Raw genomic sequence first — 16,603 nt, forward strand, 5'->3', positions numbered from 1 at the left:
AACTATTTCTGTCTTCGGCAGAAGGCACACAACCTACACTGTCCTTTCTGCTTCAGACTTCTCAGACTCTTATCAGACCACTCTGAAGCTGTGTGCTGCAATACCTAATCAAAAATCTGCACAGCATGATAAACAATTACAACCTTAAATTCAACGTGCAACACTAACCCTAATGGTCTCACAGCCAATAAATACAGATTGAAAATGCCTCCAGGAATACTTTCACTTGATGGATTACAATAGCTGTGCAGAAGCTTTTTAACAAAGCTTATGGGGGTCATCGTTGACCACAAGATGAACATGAGCCTGCAATGCGATGCAGCGGCTAGTAAAGCGACCAAAACGCTGGCTTGCATCCATAGATGCTTCTCAAGCAAATCCCGGGACGTCATTCTCCCCCTGTACTCGGCCTTAGTGAGGCCGCAGCTGGAGTACTGTGTCCAGTTTTGGGCTCCACAATTCAAAAAGGATGTGGAGAAGCTTGAGAGAGTCCAGAGAAGAGCCACGCGCATGATCAGAGGTCAGGGAAGCAGACCCTACGATGACAGGCTGAGAGCCCTGGGGCTCTTTAGCCTGAAAAAGCGCAGGCTCAGGGGTGATCTGATGGCCACCTACAAGTTTATCAGGGGTGACCACCAGCATCTGGGGGAACGTTTGTTCACCAGAGCGCCCCAAGGGATGACGAGGTCGAATGGTCACAAACTACTTCAAGATCGTTTCAGGCTGGACATAAGGAAGAACTTCTTTACTGTCCGAGCCCCCAAGGTCTGGAACAGCCTGCCACCGGAGGTGGTTCAAGCGCCTTCATTGAACACCTTCAAGATGAAACTGGATGCTTATCTTGCTGGGATCCTATGACCCCAGCTGACTTCCTGCCCTTTGGGCGGGGGGCTGGACTCGATGATCTTCCGAGGTCCCTTCCAGCCCTGATGTCTATGAAATCTATGAAACAATAAAAAGTCCTTTTTTAGATAGATGGGGAGTTGGAGGAAAAGCAAGGGCAACACTGGACCACTGCTAAACCAGATGGGACAACTGACAACAGACACCCAGGAGAAAGTCAACTTGCTAAATGGGTACTTTACGTTGGTCTTTCATCTGTGACCTCGTGAAGGAACACCTTGAGAGGCTGGACACCTTCAAGTCAGCTGGCCCTGACAGTTTACACCCCAGGGTACTCAAGGAGCTGGCTAGCATCATAGCTCAGTCCCTGGCACGGATCTTCAAGAACTCCTGGCGCTCTGGTGAAGTGCCCGAAGATTGGAAGAAGGCCAATGTGGTGCCTGTCTTCAAGAAAGGGAGGAAAGTGGATCCAGCAAACTATAGGCCCATCAGCCTGACTTCTATCCCGGGGAAGATCTTAGAAAAGTTCATTAAAGAGGCCATCCTTAATGGACTGGCCGACGCCAACATCTTAAGGGATAGCCAGCACGGGTTTGTTGCGGGTAGGTCTTGCTTGACCAATCTCATTTCCTTCTACGACCAGGTGACCTATCACCTGGACAAGGGAGAAGAGATTGATGTCATATATCTTGACTTCAAAAAAGCCTTCGATCTGGTGTCCCATGATCGCCTCTTGGAGAAACTGGCCAATTGTCGCCTTGGGTCCTCCACGATCCGCTGGCTGGAAAATTGGCTCCGGGGTCGGACCCAGAGGGTAGTAATCGATGGAAGTCACTCATCGTGGTGTCCTGTGACCAGTGGGGTCCCCCAAGGCTCTGTCCTTGGACCCATACTGTTCAACATCTTCATTAATGATGTGGACACTGGAGTCAGAAGCGGACTGGCCAAGTTCGCCGATGACACCAAACTTTGGGGCAAAGCAACAGGAGGGTGATCCAGGCTCAGGAAATGGGTGGACGAGAACCTGATGGTGTTTAACACCGAAAAATGCAAGGTTCTCCACCTTGGGAGGAAAAACCTGCAGCATGCTTATAGGCTCAGCAGTGCTACACTGGTAAGCACTACAGACGAAAGGGACTTGGGTGTCATGACTGACCACAAGATGAACATGAGCCTTCAATGTAATACTGCTGCTAGTAAAGCAAGCAAAACGTTTGTTTGCATCCACAGATGCTTCTCAAGCAAATCCCAGGATGTCATTCTCCCCTTGTACTCGGCCTTGGTGAGGCCGCAGCTAGAGTACTGAATCCAGTTTTGGTCTCCACAATTCAAAAAGGATGTGGAGACGCTTGAGAGGGTGCCGAGGAGAGCCACGCGCATGATCAGAGGTCAGGAAAGCAGACCTTATGATGAGATGCTGAGAGCCATGGGACTCTTCAGCCTGGAAAAGCGCAGGCTCAGGGGTGATCTGGTGGCTTACCAGGATCTGGGGGTGCCTGCACTGGAGTGTTTATCAGGGGTGTTCACCAGGATCTGGGGGAACGTCTGCTCACCAGAGTGCCCCAAGGGATGACAAGGTCGAATGGTCACAAACTCCTCCACAACCGTTTCAGGCTGGACATAAGGAAGAATTTCTTTACTGTCTGAGCCCCAAAAGTTTGGAATGGATTGTCACCGGAGGTGGTTCAAGCACCTACTCTGAATGCCTTCAAAAGACATCTGGATGTTTATCTTGCTGGGATCCTATGATCCCTGCTGACTTCCTGACCTATGGGCAGGGGGCTGGACTCAATGATCTTCCAAGGTCCCTTCCAGCCCTAATGTTTATGAAATCTATGAAACCTTCCATAACTGTTATACCTCTCATCATTTTTTAGCATTTTTATTGAGGAAACCAGAGGGCTGAACAGATCCTGATTCCACTGAACTAAGTGATCTGCACACTAGAGCCAGCTGGGGATGTTCTAATGAAGTTCTTTTTTTGATTAGTCTAAACTGAAATTCTATGGAAATGTATCCATTTGGGAAAAAATGTTTCTCAGGTCTAGGATACAATTTCTGTCACAAAAAAAAACCAGAGAAAAAGGAACAGCCAATAAACCACAAGTTAGGGCACTGAACCCAAGTCTCTGACACCCTGGGAGACTGCTACCCAGGAGGGTCTCCTTCCTTCCCTCATTTTCACAAAGCACTTCAAAAAAGATCTTAGTTGTGTCTTGAAGTAAAATGGGAATATGTTTGAAGTTTAAAAAGCATTCATCAAATAGGAAAGATATTTCCTACCCAGCTACAGTACTCATATACAGCGAACAATGCTACCCTTTCCCCACACACCTGGCAGCCTCAAAAGCAAGACGTACGCGGGTGAGAAGCACCACTGCTGCTTTAGCACAGACTAGCTCTTTGTACAGTACCAGTAAACATGCTTGCCTAGCCCTTATCAGCTGGCAGCGTAATGAATGCTGTGTGGCAGATGCCTTTGAATTACAGTCTCATCTGGAGGCAATGCAGCCCTTCCCCCAGGAATGTTAATCCGTCTGGCATGCACATCCAAAAGAAAAATTAAATTAGTGCAGAAAATTCAGAGAAGACAGGGCTGGGGTTTAATAAAACTCTGAAAGCATGGGGGGAGGTAAGGAGGCAAGGAGAGTTGTTGTAATTACACCCGTGTGTTTTTTTTTCCCCTTAAATAAATCTGCATTTTCACAACATCAGCTTTCTTTCAAGACAAAGTAAGTTATACATCTGGCAGAAAAGCCCATCACAGCCAGGAAAGTGGCAGTTATCAAATAAGGTGCTTAACATTTACTAGTAAGATACTCTGCAACTCAAGTTTGGGTTTTTTTTAAATGCCTACAGTTTAAGTCTTTTTTAATATATAATTTTAATGAAGAACCTCTGGATGTGAAGTTGTATCTGTCACTAATCGAATGGCCCTGCAATGGCAGCTAGGCCCTCCAAACCAGGGGCTGATACCCCACTTTCATAGGCTCTGTGGATAGGATTCCCAGAAGTGCTCGGCCGTCCCTTTCCAGTCAGTGTCAACCCAATGAGAACTGCCACTACTAGTAGATGAAAAACCCTGCCCAGTCAATGCAACTGCTTACTAAGTGACAGTCCCTGCTTAAAACAGCTTACAATTTCAAGGAAAAGTGAACACCGAGTAAACAAGAGAGCTATCCAGCTGCCTCAGGACCCACCTTGGAGCACAGGTATGCTATAAGAAGGTGAATGCTTTAAGGGAGCCAAAACACTGTGGGTGCTAGAGGAGGGACTGTACAAGGGAATGCCCTGGCAGAAAAAATCCAAGCAGTTTTAGAACAAGATGAGTCAGTTCCTGCTACGAACGACTGACACTGCAGAGAGCTAGAGTGCTTCAATCCTACTTGCAACGAGTTTCACAATTAGTCAACGTCTTGCGATCTGTGAGGCAGAAGGTTCTCCGAGGCCTGCGGGTTCAGTAAAAACCCATGTCAAACAATGATTTACCTTGTTGATTATAGTTACAGACTTTCCCAAGACACAAATGCAGAAGGAAAAGTTCCTTTATGGGCAGGTGATTCACTGTGCTATTTGGCTGTCCACAATTTAACACGCTTTGAAGTCCTACATATGAAATCGCTTCAAAGACAAGCTTTGAAGTAGATAAGTGCTCTATGAGCAGTACAGCTGCCCTCCCTTGCAACTTCAATTTGTGGGGTGGCTCATAAGCACAGCTATAGTGAGGATATGAATGGAGGACAACTTCTATGAACCAATATATCAATGAGCAGCTACCAAGAAGCCATTCAAAAGAAAGAAGTACTCAAACTTGTCACATAACCAAGAAAAAGGAACATAAAAAGTCACTATGATCCTAACTTCCCATTTTTTTTTTTAACAGAAAGATACATACGCAGACTCATTTCAGGAACTAAATCACTTTCAGCCACCTAAAATAAACTCAAATTCTTGATTACCCAAAAAAAACACCCCTTGCTAATCATAAAAAGGAGTAAGCAAGTCCCTGAAACATCAGAAAATGCCATTTGTAGCCAACCTATGTTACAGCAAGTCCAAATGCTACCTATGTAGGATCAGAGTATTAGAACAACAAGTACATCCATATTCAGGGACGGGATTAAGAATCCCCCAACAGACAGTACATCCAATAATACAACTGATACCACATGGGATTGTAGCCTGGAGGGCACACATTGTGCTGAAAACATTATGTGCTGATTTCCATGCAGCTGAGAACTATTTTACACTGCTGTACACCTTATACTCATGCGCACTTTTAAGGGCCCTTCCAGATCCCAGAGAAGTATAAAGCAGACTCAGCATAAATACAAATTAAGCCCCTTCTGTCTGAACTGGTCTAGTCTTTTTTTTTTTTTTTTTTTTATAGTTTAGGCAGATTGGCTATACAGAGTCAGATGCTCACAATGTAAATTAGCCTGGCCCTGTTCCTGTCAATTAGGACATTAGGATCTGGCCCATCTGCTCAATGAGTGCAGAAACAGACACTCAAGAAAGAATGCATTCAGTACAAGTTACCTCTGTTCAGAAGCACTCAGCCCATAACTGCTCCGCACGTGCAGGGGAATCGCTTTCTAACCCATCTGTTCAGCAGTGATTACTTTCACTGCAAGTTTCCTACATCTGCTGCTGCTGGGGAAAGAAATCCAGATACTACACACTTGGCTCTCTTGTGACATTTCCCCGCAGCATTTTCATAGGCTCCTCAGCAGCTGGATCCCCCACTTGAAGGAAATTTAAGTACTTCCCCCTGCTCTTCCTAGTTCCCTACAACAACTTCCCTCCAACAGATCTGCTTCAAATGCCTACAATGAAGTCATACATGACTCTCCACTGGTTTAACTGTTTGGAGACCAGCCCAGGCAGCCCATGTTAATGGTACAGCTGTTTCAGCTTAATTCTTTTGCTGGCATCTAGAAAAACAGATGCACAGAAATACAGCAATTATTTGCTGATTTAAAGGCTTGCCCAGAAAAAAAAAACACTACATGCAGATAGTATGGGCCATGCTGGTAATTTTCCATACAAGTTTTTCTCTCATAGTGAAATGAACTTTCTTTTATTTTTTTCCCCAACTGAAAGACCAGTCAGCTGGGCTGCCAAACAGTTTGAATATTTTTTGTATTGCTGTTCCTACCTAGAGTCATCACATATGAGATGAGTCACATTCTCATACAGTTCTTCACAATGGTTTGATTCGGCTTCTCTTGCAGAAAGGCATCAGAGCGAAAGCAGAAGTAACCAGTAAGAGGGGGCCTGAGTGACAGGCAGGGCATCACTCATGGATAAGCGGGCAGGTTGCTAGATTCTCAGTTCGGGGCTAGATTCTCAACTGGAGTAAATCCACCAAATTCCAGTGATGGTCTGACAAAGTATGGGCTACCAAACTAAAAGACACTCACTTTAATGGAGCTGTGCCAGCACATGCCAGCTTCAAGTCTGGCCCTGTGCTTTACACTGAATAGGCCTGTGCTGCTTTCTGATCAGCTCCTCTGGATCCCCCCCTCCTACTCCCCTTTTGTCAATTCCTGGATTTTGTTACATTTTGTTTGTCTTGCTTTATTTTGGGATGAGGCTGAGAACCAACCAGGCATGTAGTCAGTGGGTCATTTTATAAAACAACAGTTCATTTGTGGAAGTCTAAGCAGTTTTATAAACCCTCAGCAAACATGCATCAGAAATACAGTATTAACTGGTGCGGAATTTTTGTTCAGAGAAGCAATATAAAGTAAGAAATTTAAAGATAGAGATAACAGCTCTTCTGGCCTCCCAATCTATGAAGCTCTCCTGATACAACCTAGGCATGTTTTCTTGGAATGAGAAACAATACTGGGACAGGACCCTTCACTTCTCTAAACAATTATATATCCCTGACACCATAGAGGGCTGGACAAACAATTTACACCAGGTATGAACCTGCCACATTTGCTTCACTCATGTTAACAAACTAAAGTACATCTATTATACTTTTTAATGTGCAAACAAATTGCTAGATGCAGTAGCTTGGCTGTATACAAGTGTGCTATAAATACTGAATAAAGGGTAACCAAGTGTCTAAGGATATCTATTTGTCTTCTTTGGTTGCTAATGGGTTCGATGCATTCATTTTCCCCATATAGCAACAATTGCTCCATATTCTTTGAAATCAGGTAACTTTTTCTTGTCTACTGAGATGCTACTGGTAATTTAGCATCTACTAAGGCAGGAGTTATGAAGGCTGGAATTTTCAAAAGGAGCCAGAGCAAGAATAGCCCAAATCCCACATCTGTGGGGGGCTTTCATGCAACAGGTGAAATACTTAGCAGAGAATGGAGGTCTAAGGGCAGTTTCTGCTTCCTTTGTGCTTCCTGGGTATTAGAGATGAAGGGAGAGGGAAATCAAAATCTGGCCCTTTAAACAATACTGTTTCAACACGCCTTCCTAAATAAAAAATGATGAGCTTACTTCTTAACTGCTGATATTGCATGGTTGGTGGGGGTGGGGTGGGGGGGGTTCAGGAACAAAGCGAAAACTTGCTCTGGCTTCCGTACATAAACAACTTTTTCAAAAAAAAAAAGCAGACCCAGAAATCAAACAAAAAGGGACACCATTTTTGTGTAATAGCCAGGAGCCAAAATTCAGAGCTAAGTGGAAAGGCAAGTGGTGAAAGACTAGCCCAAAGATGGGCAGCAGACAAGACCTGTGCCTCGGACTTCACCTTCAAAAGGATATTAGCTTGAAAAATAAAATTGGTAGGTGCTCCCTTCAAAAGTGATCTTCATTGCACCTATGCTACCCAGCAAACAGTAAGTTTTATAGACTCTTATAAAATAGACCAGCACCTGCAGCAGATGCACAGTCACCTCGGGGTATTTCCTTGCAATAAGCACTACCAAAGTGCATCAGCAGTCAGTAGCAGGATAGTTCGCCTGCTTGCCTTGAGCAAACAGCTACCCCAGATTAAGATGCAGACAGATGACACCTATACCAGTGTCATTGAACTCCTGATTTCTTTCAGGAGTAATTCTACACTGGATCAGGTAACTTTACTCTAGTGGAGCAATTTACATAATCTGTCCACTCCTTTTTTAATACCAGCATAAACCTGCCACCTGTCAAGCCTTAAGACTGTACTGAAAACAAATGTAGCAACTGTTCTCAAAAAAGGTCATAAGTGTGATCCTCATAACTACCATGTTATAGATCAAATCCCAAGTAAAATAATGACACAAACATCAAGTGATAAAAAAAATCACTGCATAAATATAGGGAACCATGGAACAGCAGGTACTGTGCATTTGCAAAGAATAAATCTTTTCAGACAGCATAAGGGGATGTGAGAGACGTCTGGATTTTGGTCCAGCATTTATACTGTGGTCTCACATGAATACTGTAATGAAAATTTCATCTGAATTGCCCAAGATTAAAAAAAAAGAAAACAAAACAATCCCCGCCCCCCCGCCAAAAACACACAATGTTACCCTGTATATTCAGTTAATGATAAGTGGCAGGAGTTTTGGGAAATCAATAAAGGTCAGAACCCAATCTGATTTTATCTATCATCTTCACTTTTTGTCAGGAAGAGGCAACAAAGAAAACACAAATAACAAAGGTTGATTAGCTCAGCTGGTCAGAGCATAGTGCTAATAACACTAAGGGCACTAACAGAAGTGACAGTGTTTTGTGCGATCAGCCCCTGAAGCACTCTACAGCTGTGCCCTGACAGAAAAGCAGGCTGCAGAGCACTTGAAAAATGCCCAGTCACACAACAATCTGAACCCTCATGTAATGAGGGTTCAGATGAAGATGCTCCAAAAAGAAGTACCTTCATTAACTTGTGTCAGCACATGCCGGGAGCGAAATGGATTGATGTAACCCAGCCCAGCCCCACCCTGGGTGCTGTCTGCAGAATGGGATGGGAGAAGGCAGGGGAGGAAGCTCAGTCTGGGGTTGCGCAGCCTGCACTAGAGGGTGAGGCAGGTGGATTGGAGCCTCCCCACAAGGTGAGGAGGTATGAATCCACCCATGGCACGCTCCAGTGCAGGCTGGGCAAACCCCAGACCAAGCTCCCTCCATCCCCTTCCTCCTTTCCCATTCTGAAGACACCACCGGAGCTGGGAGGCGGGGTGGGCAGGGCTAGGGGACAGCAGCTGCAGGCACGCAGCTGCTCCAAACTGCAGCTTGATCCCCCAATCCCCCGGACCCAACAGCAAATGTCTGTTGGGTCTTAGGGATCACTGTAACTCATGATGCTTCTGGCAGAGTGCCATGAGTAACAGTAGGGAGTGCACATCTGTCAACCTCCTAAGATTGTAGGTTTAATTCCTATATGGGACACGAAACTTTTCCTGACTCAGGCAGGAGGTTGGATTAGATGACTTTCTGAGGTCTGTTCCAGCCCTACTTCTCTACGATTGCTATGATAACCAGGCTGCTGGCAGGACATAGTATAACCATAGATAGAGCCAATGGAGAGGCAGGAGAGAGAACAAGCAAGTAGGAGAGAGAACAAGATTTAAGAGTGACCAATTACAACTGTGAAAGATTCAGAAAGAGCCCAAAGTCTCTTAAGCAAAGTCAGTCACACTAAGCAGAACCTAAAGTACCTTGGAAACTTTGGTCTGGAATCTCATGGATATATACAAATTATCTTCAAGTTTGCTATTCTTCTCCACTCCACACCTCCCGCCCCCTTTAATACTTGCTTACAACAAAATCTTTTCACCAAAAGTCAGCTGCTAGAAATTGTAGCGTGCTCTAGATACAAGAATTATTTAAGAGTTTCTGCCCATTATGGGCAAAAGTGGAAGTAAAAGCTACATATGACTCAGGAAGCAGAATAATAAGCAAGCTCTGCTCCCTGGCTACTACTACTTTGTTACTTATTGCAAGGAAATATATTTTTTCTTCATTCTGCCTTTCAAAAGCAAGCCTGCAAGAAGAGCTGTATAACAAACCTGTTCAGAGAATTTCTTTTTTCAACCAGTAAACCTGCTTTCAGAGAGGCCCATCAGCTCTGAGAAGCAACTGAGAGGTCCAACATAGCAACTGAGATGTGCAAGTTGGACAATTCCAGCAAAGGCGAGACCCTCTCCCTGGCCACAATCAGAAAATGCAGTGGGCCCAATGTCCTAGTGGCCACATTTTGTGTCCTCCATAGTCCAGTTAGGACTTGCCAATCTAACTAGGGTCAGCAACAGGTTGAGCCACCAGGATACAAACCTCCAGACACAATAGAACCCATTAAAGCTTGTAGCATGGATGTTTCTACTCTTTTATAATTATTATTAAATATTATTTCAAAGCCACATGACTGGCTTTCACATACCAAAGTAGCTCCCTTCCTCCCTACCATAAGGGATACTACCCTTCTGCTTTTTAATTAAAAGGCTGGGATACAATAGTGGTATGAAGTAAACCCTGTTGGATCACCTGGTTTCAAGTCAACATGTAGGACCCAAGTACCATTTAGGCTAGGGCCTCCTTAAAAGCTGCCATAGAGGTGACAAGCGGGTTTCAACATACTGTACATGCAGCACACCCCTGAATAAGATACTCACCTGGTTTTTGAAAGGCAGAATGAAGCAAAAATGGCAACATTGGGCAGAAAAGAAATCATGGGGGCCATGAACCATTTGTGCAGGGCGAACTGTCCTTCCTTCTGCAGAAGGAGCCTGGCAGGGGGGAAGGGAGGTGTGCTTTTGCTTTCCTGGCAATGGCAGACACTACTAATACCATATTTTCTTGCTTATAACGTGAACCCCCATTTCTAACAGCTGAATTTTGGACAAAAAGTGTATTTGTATACAAGAAAATACAGTATATGGGAATTAGGCTGCTAAGGTCTGAACTACCGGAAGAGACCGATTCATCCTGCCTGTGCAAACAAACCGTATGTGTCAAGTGGCTGCTTCTCCTTTATTACATGAGAGGCTACTTTCATTTTCATGGGAACCATTAAACCTTTTCCTGCCTGTCAAACCCCTGCCTTTTGCTATTTACTGGATTGAAAAGAATCATTTTTCCTTTTACAATCTGTTTCTCTACACATCAGCATTGGGCAATATTTTTCTCACAACTTCCTCCCCCGGTGCCACTCACATATTTTATGTTGCTACCTCTCAAAAGACAGAACTGTCCTTTCCTGCACCCCCAATTTGCTGACTGTTCTCATCTTCTCTGTGCCTTCTGGCTTGGTTTCCAAAAACCGCAACCGCTCCTTCACAACTCCTAACATCCCAAAGTTTAGGCCTAGCCCTGAAAATTCTTACCTGTATGCTTGGCTTTAAATATGCAAGTAGTTTTATTGAACTCAATAGGATTATTCCCAGGCTTAAAAACAAGAACACATGCCTAAGACTTCAAAGTACAGGGACCTCAGATTACTCTCTGGACTAAATTCCTGGGCCCACTGGGGTGGACAGGAAAATTCCCATGGACTACAAAGTAAATGCCACTACAGGGCAAACAGAGACATCTAGTGGGTGCCTGAAATACTGCAAGCCATCAACTCATAATGACTTCCTATAATAGCTCAACAGTAGAGGTGGAAGCTACTGGAGAATTTCAGGGACAAAGCTGGCCAGGGAGCCTGGTGAAGGACACTGAGGAGCTGGCAAAACCATGTATATGTATATCTTTTAAACTAATTTTATTCTCAGAAATGGCTGAAACTGTTTACCTGAAGCTTTCCAATATCATTCAACCCAAGATGTAGGAAATTTCAGCTCAAATAGTTCAACGGGACAAAGTAGTGCACATCTGCAGCACTACACTGTGGGCTGTCCATGTTGCTCCACCTGGATTTCCCTGTACCCACCTAATTAGAGCAGGGGGGTTGTCTTTCTTTGCTAGCATGGTGACCAGGTTATCTGTGTATGTGTTTCTTTTCTCCCATTATTCAAGGCAAAAAAAAATGGAACAGGGTTCAAGATGTGTCTACTTTCTCAGTTTTACCTATGGGACATTAGCAACACCGCCTCAACCCCTCCTTCATTCAACTATTGTCATAGTACTTATGTTTTCATCCCTTTGCTTTGTGTGGCAAAGCCCCTGGACATATCCTGAATCATATCCACATCTCTCTGGGCTCTACCACTTCAAGATCCCTTTTTGACTTCATCTGGAAACTGGGGGTACTGAGCACTTAAAGTAGCAGGGTTTCCCACCACTGTTCATAGGCTAGCATCTGAATGTAGCATTTCTAAGCCAGACCATCTCTTTCCTCTCCCAAACCTTTCAGCCTCCAATCAAGTTGGCATGGAGTCAAGCTCCCCAAACAACAAGAGGATACCTATAAACGTCTAGCATCCTTTTGCATTTTGGCCACTTGAATTTCCAGTCCTCACAATCACTCTTGTTTTCTTTATCTCCCTCCTGACATAAAACCCCTGTTTTTTAACATTTTCATATCTTGCAGTACCCCATTCTCTCTCTTGTACAATTTCTAATATACAGGAGTAAATGGCAGCTGACTACTTTGTGACAGGAGGTAGAAAGGAGATTAGATATTTCTGAATCCATAGGTACAGCAGGGATTAAATCCTGTCCTGGTTAAAACCACTGGCAAAACTGCTAATTTCACGAATGTCATGGTTTCAGCTAAAATATTCATAGTTAACTTTACACGCCTTTAACATTCAGATCAAAAGGTTGGTCGGCATGACCTCAGAGCAGTATAAATGGATGTTTTGTATGCCATTACATTGCTTTAGCAAATACCACCTTCTTGAGATGACACATTCAAGGAGCCATTGAGCTGCTCGAGTACCACACTTAGACCTTGGAAATGTAAAATCTTGGAATGTAAAATGTAAGTCCTTGGAAATGTAAAATCTGCCAACTTCTGATAAAAAGCAAATGCACTTGCCTTCTCTCCCTCCCCACATCCTTTAATTTCAGTGGAAACAAAACACCAATTATATTAAAAGTAGTTCAGCATTTGGAATTCATCTATGGCTTTTGAACTAAGCTGCTGAAAGAAATGCCATTAAAAGAGACAGTTCAAACTGTTTACCTTTCCAGATGAGTAACCTCAGTGACGTCTCCTTTGAAGAGTGTGCCACTTACTTCCCTGAAGCCATTGGAGATTTCTCCACAATGACTCTTACTCTCACCATCTGTGGGAAGCTTAAAGGCATCTTGCTGCCCTGAAGCTGAAGTCCTTTCTAAAAACTGACTGCCTTCCTTCATACGTTGCTGGATCATTGGAGTGAGTGGCATTTCAAAGCTAAAGTAGCTATCAGGCTCAGAGTATAACGTCTCCAGTGATTCTGCGCTATAATATAAAGACGCATTGTCTAGAATGTTTTCAAACTGTGAGCTGTACACATCAGTCGAGGCTTCTGCATGCCTTTGTCCAAGGACATCTTCATATCCTCCCATGGCTGCGTCTACCTCCTCCATGATCCTAGGAATTAACCAAAAACAGCTGCTTTAATTTGTGTTCTCTATGAACTATAGAGTAAATCTGCTTTGCATTCTCTGTTAAAGTCACACATGTAAAAAAGGGACCGAACGTCCCGTAATTCCAGTTAGGAGGACAGGATATACTGGTCATCACTGCTGTGCTGCGGTGCAGAACTGACACAATCTCTCTCACTGACAAACTATACTTTGGGCAGAGGGGGAGGCCAGAAGGCTGTTCTGAGTAAAAGAAAAAACAATATTTGTGAAGAAATAACATTGGCTAACCTGCATAAGAGTCTAGCTGTTCTCTCGCAGCACCTAAGTGACACATGGCAAATTTGAGTGGATAAGAAACTTTGCAAATAACCTTAGGTCTTGATCATGCCTGCTGGACTTGCTCAGATCCCCACATAATCACAGCGCAGATTTGGGGGTCAGAGATGAAAGCTAATGCAAAAGTAACATGGCAAATTAATGCATTCTAGAGAAGACAGCATTAATCATGCAGCAAAAGGAGCACCAAGATGAAGGTGTAACATGCTCTGCTATTTGACACATGTCCATACCAAGGTTCAGGACCTCCCCCTCTCTCAGAGCTACAATCTTTTTCAAAGCTGGATGAAGTACTTAAGAAACGGATGGCAACCAAAGTAAGACAGTTTGGGTCTTCATCTTCTAATGTGCAGCCTTACTTCAGGTTCTCAGGAGGCAATAACTTCCAAAGTGAAGAAAATCAAGAGTCAGAAACTTAGCCCGAGGCATGTTTTAAAATAGGTCTTTGGTTTCTGAGAAAATGTTACCCTCAGTCTTCTAGGAAACAAACCAAATTGAACACAAAGCTCTTCTGCCTCTAAATCACCTATCACAGGGGACTCAAAGGAGCAGCTTAGCAGCTATACCCAAGGACCCTTCACTGCTACTGTCCTGGTCCTTCTTCCCAAGCCCTACTACTAGGCCTATTTGTATCATACATGCTAATACACTGAGCTGACTGACATGGCTTTCAGAAACCGCACCCCTTCTGCAAGCGCGTGTGTATTTGTGAGCATGAGTGAGGGAGTAATGCTGGCCAGAGGGAGTAACTTTCTGCTGCATCTGGGAAACACAGTTTGCAACTGCTCTAAATTTGGAAGTGGTTTTGTGTGCAGAAATGACAGAATCCAAACCTAAGCGCTGTTTGTGTTGGTGTCCTGGCAACAGAGGATGAGGAAGAGATGTGGGCTGTCAGGTGGTAGAAGAGAAGCTGTAGTGGTTTATAAAGGCAGTCGATGAGCAGCACGGTGACAGGATACCAAATGACAAAAGCACAACCAGACATTTACTTTTGCTTCCCTCACCCAACAACCCCAGTTCCTAGCCCCCATTCCCACTCTTCCTATTGCCTCTGAGTGTACATGCCCATGTCTCCTCAGCTTCCCAGGGCATTGCTCCTCAGCTTCCCAGGGCACTGCTGCTTAACAGGGAACCAGGCAATTGGTAAAGTGCTTGGCTAGTAGAGCCAGGGAACATGGCTGGCTGGGCACTCTAGGACGGGGCGGAGGTTGTCAGGGCAGGTACACTCCTATGTTCATCACTGCATTACAGCAGCAGCACCACCACCACCAGGGGCTACTGATGCCATGATGCTACTGTAGGGAGATAATGGACTTCCTTGGAGTCACTACCAAATATGTCCAAGAGCTGAAGAAGCCACCAAGCAGAGCCTTCTCAATGCCAAAAGGTTTTGAACACAGCCAGTGACCTGCCCTCTACTCTACCAGGACCTCACCTGTCACAAACCTGTTCCCCTCACTATACAGCCTGTTGCCCTGACCCCAGCCCTCCAAAGCCATACTGTCCCAGTACTGTACCTCTGTCCCAGAAGCTACCCCAACGCTGTTTTCCATAGCCTGTCTAGAGATGCTTAGGAAATTCTCACCAAAAATCTCCCCACACCACAGAGCAGAGCATTTTAAAAGTCCTTCTTTTTCCCTCCCGCAACTGATATTTTGCCTCTAGCTGGGCAGCCAACCTAGAAGTATCCAAAAACAAAAGTAGATTGCCAAATGTAACCTCAGGGTTCAACAATTATGAGAGAGCTCTCCCTTACTTCCTGCTTCCCCTTCCCTTGCCCATCACCCAAAATTGTGAGTTTAATTAAAAAATCAGGAGAATTTGAAAACATAATACAATGGAGGTTGTTATTATTTACTTTGTGGTTTCTGAATCTTTACAGTGCACCCGAGTCACAGTTTTAAACTTTCCTCCACAACCCAAAGGGTTAGAGACATACAGTTTGCATTAGAAAATAAAAGCTGGGATTCACACACAATCACACAACCCCAAGGTCTGAAGCTTTTGGAAACATGCCCAATAGTTTAACATTTGTGAACAGTCACTAGAGTTGGCAAGACCTCAGTAGTTCCAATAGCTACTCTTGGCAAAATGAAGAGGATCCCAAGTAATAAGGGGACTACCTTTAATGTCAGCCTTTCAAAATCAGCCAGTGTTTTAAAACTGTGTGTGCATGAGGCTACAAAAAACAATTGCAATACTCCCAGGAGAAACCATTTTATCCTGGGGCAAAGTACAATCATTCAGACATCTCTGTCCATTGTCCCAGGACAAACCCTAAAAAGGTTCACGGGATAAGACATGCCAACAGTTTCTCCCAGGACATTATAAAATGCATCTGAACAATTGTCTAAGGACTGCTCTCCACCCCAGGGTGTTGAGGGAGCTAGCAGGGGTTATTGCTGGGCCCTTGACACAGCTTTACGAGCGCTCAGGGCGCTCGGGCCAGGTGCCAGATGATTGGAAGATAGCCAATGTGGTCCCCATCTTTAAGAAAGGGAGGAGGGAGGACCCAGGCAACTATAGGCCCGTCAGTCTTACCTCAATCCTGGGGAAACTCTTTGAGAAGATCATCAAGGAGCACATCTGTGATGGGCCGGCATCGGGGATGATGCTCAAGGGCAACCAGCACGGTTTCATTAGGGGCAGGTCATGTCAGACCAACCTGATTGCCTTTTACGATCAGGTCACAAAAGCATTGGATGCAGGTGTCACCGTGGATGTAGTCTTTCTGGACTTCAGCAAGGCCTTTGACACTGTCTCCCACCCCATCCTCATTAAAAAACTAGGTGACTGTGGCATCAATGCCTACACGATCAGATGGATTGCTAATTGGCTGAAGGGTCGTACTCAGAGGGTGGTGGTGGACGGGTCATATTCAACCTGGGGGGAAGTGGGCAGCGGAGTCCCCCAGGGCTCGGTCCTTGGGCCTGCACTGTTCAATTTCTTTATCAGTGATTTGCACAACGAGGTGAAAAGCAACCTGTTCAAATTTGCTGATGACACCAAAATCTGGGGT

At 44.6% G+C, this 16,603-nt stretch overlaps 1 protein-coding gene across 1 annotated transcript in view; it reads right to left on the minus strand.

Annotated features, from left to right (window-relative positions):
- The window catches only part of PSD3 (pleckstrin and Sec7 domain containing 3), a 162,769-nt gene that overhangs the window by 100,001 nt on the left and 46,165 nt on the right, over positions 1–16,603 (minus strand). Inside the window, exon 4 of the mRNA XM_014519479.2 lies at positions 12,860–13,252. Within this exon, the coding sequence (XP_014374965.2) occupies positions 12,860–13,252 (393 nt within the window). The remainder of the gene's footprint in view (positions 1–12,859; positions 13,253–16,603) is intronic.

Source organism: Alligator sinensis, unplaced genomic scaffold (genome assembly GCF_000455745.1).
Source record: "Alligator sinensis unplaced genomic scaffold, ASM45574v1 scaffold560_1, whole genome shotgun sequence".
Classification (NCBI taxonomy): Eukaryota; Metazoa; Chordata; order Crocodylia; family Alligatoridae; genus Alligator; species Alligator sinensis.